The sequence below is a fragment of the Eimeria acervulina genome, genomic scaffold (assembly GCF_000499425.1).
Source record: "Eimeria acervulina Houghton genomic scaffold, Eah_scaff383, whole genome shotgun sequence".
Taxonomy (NCBI): domain Eukaryota; phylum Apicomplexa; class Conoidasida; order Eucoccidiorida; family Eimeriidae; genus Eimeria; species Eimeria acervulina.
Window position 1 is genome coordinate 1 of NW_013549844.1, and position 2,500 is coordinate 2,500.

Consider the following 2,500-nt stretch of genomic DNA (forward strand, 5'->3'; position numbering starts at 1 on the left):
TGCTTCATAGGGGCCCCCTTCTTCCCCTCAGGGCCCCCTCTAAGCTTTATGGGGGCCCCCCTCCGCTTTATGGGGGCCCCCCTCCGCTTCATGGGGGCCCCCCTCTGCTTCAGGGGGGCCCCCCTGTGCCCTGTGGGGGCCCCCGTTTGCTGTGGGGGGGCCCCCGTTTGCTGTGGGGGGGCCCCCGTTTGCTGCGGGGCCCCTCACCCCACAGCGCTGCTGCTGCTTTAGGCGGGGGCCCCCATGAGGGGGATGGGGGGCCCCCTGAGATTCCTGATATGTTTGATGTAGCAGACGACTTAGACTTGCAGCGCGAAGCTGCACATAAAGAAATTTTAACTCTTATTGAAGAAGAAGAAGACAGGAGGCAAGCACAGCGCCACGCAGGGCGTGCTGCTCAGCCACTTGCAGCAGCAAACATCAGCAGCAGCAGCAGCAGCAACAGCAGCAGCAGCAAAAGAGCTACAGTGGGAGATCGGCTCTGGCCTTTGAGCTCTTCTCAAGATCCTGCTGCTGAATTGTTGTCTCTCTTTGAACCCCCTGATGCTGCTGCCGCTGCTGCAGCAGGTGGTTCTGCTGCTGCTGCTGCTGCTGCTGCACCAACAGGTTCTGGTGCTGTTGCAGCAGCAGCAGTACCTGTCGCAGCTGCAGATACTGCCTATTCTTTGAGTAGCAATAAAATAAAGCAAAGGGAAGCAGACAGCAGCAGCAGCATTACAGGGGCCCCCACTGCGGCGCAGAATCTGCTGCATGGGGGCCTCTCTCTTGCTGCTGCAGCAAAGGTGCTGCAGCGCCTCGTTGCTGCTACTCCTTTGCGTGGAGAGCATCTAAGACAAGACCCTCGCTTTAGCAGCTTATTAGCTGTTATAGACTGGGGCATGCAGCAGCAAGTGCTACTCATGGCCAGCAGCAGCAGCAGCACCAGCAGCAACAGCAGCAGCAACAGCAGCAGCAACATGGGCACTACCACCGTCAACAGCAGCAGCAGCAACAACAGCAGCAGGGTCAGCGTATCTGACTTGTGCAGTGTTGCTGCTTCTCTGGCTTCTCTAAAGCTGCGGTGGGGCATAGACAATTTGCTGCGCTCTTTGGTGCTGCTGGGGATTAAGAGAGCAGCAGACTTCAACCTGAAGGAAGCAGCAGCCTTCCTGCTGCACCTTGCTGCAGCAGCAACACCAACTTATAACCCAATACAAAAGACAATACTTCACAAATTCAGACCCCCTCTCGCTGCAGCCTTTCGTCGAGCTGTTGTTGCTGCTGCTGCTGCTTCTGGCAGCAGCAGCAGCAGCAGCAGCAGCAACAGCGTCAGCATCAGCAACAACAGCAGCAGCAGCAGCAGCAGCAGCGTGGAGAAGGACAGGTATTCAGCTTTTGAGTTGTGCCGATTGCTGCTGCTGCTGCTGCCTCTTTTTTTGTCTTTCGATTTGCTTGGAGATGAACTGCCGCACTGTCTGCAGCTGCTGCTCACTAACGGCCCCTGGAAGGCAGCAGCAGCAGCAGCAGCAGCAGCAACAGGAGCAGCAGCAGCAGCAACAGCAGCTGAAGCAAATGCAGCAACAGATGAAGTAGCTGCAACAACAACAGCTGGAGCAGCGGTAGCTGAACCCACAACAGCAGCAGCAGAAGCAACAGAAGCAGCAGCAGCAGATGCAACAGAAACAGCAGCAGCAGAAGCAGCAGCAGCAGCACTAGCAGGGGCCATCAGACCCGGGGAGCTTGCTGCAGCAGCAGCAGCTGCTGCTGCTTCACCGCAGCTGGAGCAAAACAAGAGCCTATGGAAGCATTTAAAAGAAGCAGCAATAAAACTCAGCAAAACCCTAAACCCTAGAGAAGCAATCACCTTCTGCACAACCCTCAACCAAGTAAAACCCTAAACCCTAAACCCTAAACCCTAAACTATATGCCTGAACTCTACGGCCGAACCCTAAGCCCCAAAGCATAACTTTAAACCCTACAGCCTAAGCCTAAACCCTGCCGATAAACCCTAAACCCTAAACCCTAAACCCTAGGTGAGTTTGAGTCTTCATGTGTCGCCTGTTGGTGTTTATACCTCTAACCAAGAAGAGCCTGTTGCAGGTGCATTAGGGTTTACTAGGGTTTACTAGGGTTTACTAGGGTTTATTAGGATTTTATTAGGGTTTGCAGGGTTTGTAAGGGTTTATAAGGGTGATTGAGGGTTTATTAGGGTATATTAGGGTTTACTAGGGTTTACTAGGGTTTGTTAGGGTTTACTAGGGTTTATTAGGGTTTATTAGGGTTTACTAGGGTTTACTAGGGTTTATTAGGGTTTAGGGTTTGTAAGGAGTTGTTTGTTTGGTGGGTGTGCAGGTAGAAGAAGAATATACACAAGTGCTGCTGAGCGTTAGGCAGCAGCTGCAGCAGCAGCTGCCGCTGCTGCCTTCTTCAAGTGTACGTGCTGCTGCTGCTCTTGCTGCTGCAGCTTCACAGAGACACCCCGAGATGCAGCAGCTGCTGCAGCTGCTGCAGCAGCAGCTGC

The 2,500-nt window shown here is 54.0% G+C and overlaps 1 protein-coding gene across 1 annotated transcript in view; it reads left to right on the forward strand.

Annotated features, from left to right (window-relative positions):
• EAH_00035920 (hypothetical protein, conserved) overlaps window positions 1-2,500 on the forward strand; it is a gene marked incomplete at both ends in the record, with an annotated part of 2,523 nt that continues 23 nt past the window's right edge. The window contains 2 exons of the mRNA XM_013395691.1: window positions 1-1,865; window positions 2,332-2,500. The exon at window positions 2,332-2,500 is cut by the window's right edge and continues 23 nt beyond it. Of these exons, the coding sequence (XP_013251145.1) occupies window positions 1-1,865; window positions 2,332-2,500 (2,034 nt within the window). The remainder of the gene's footprint in view (window positions 1,866-2,331) is intronic.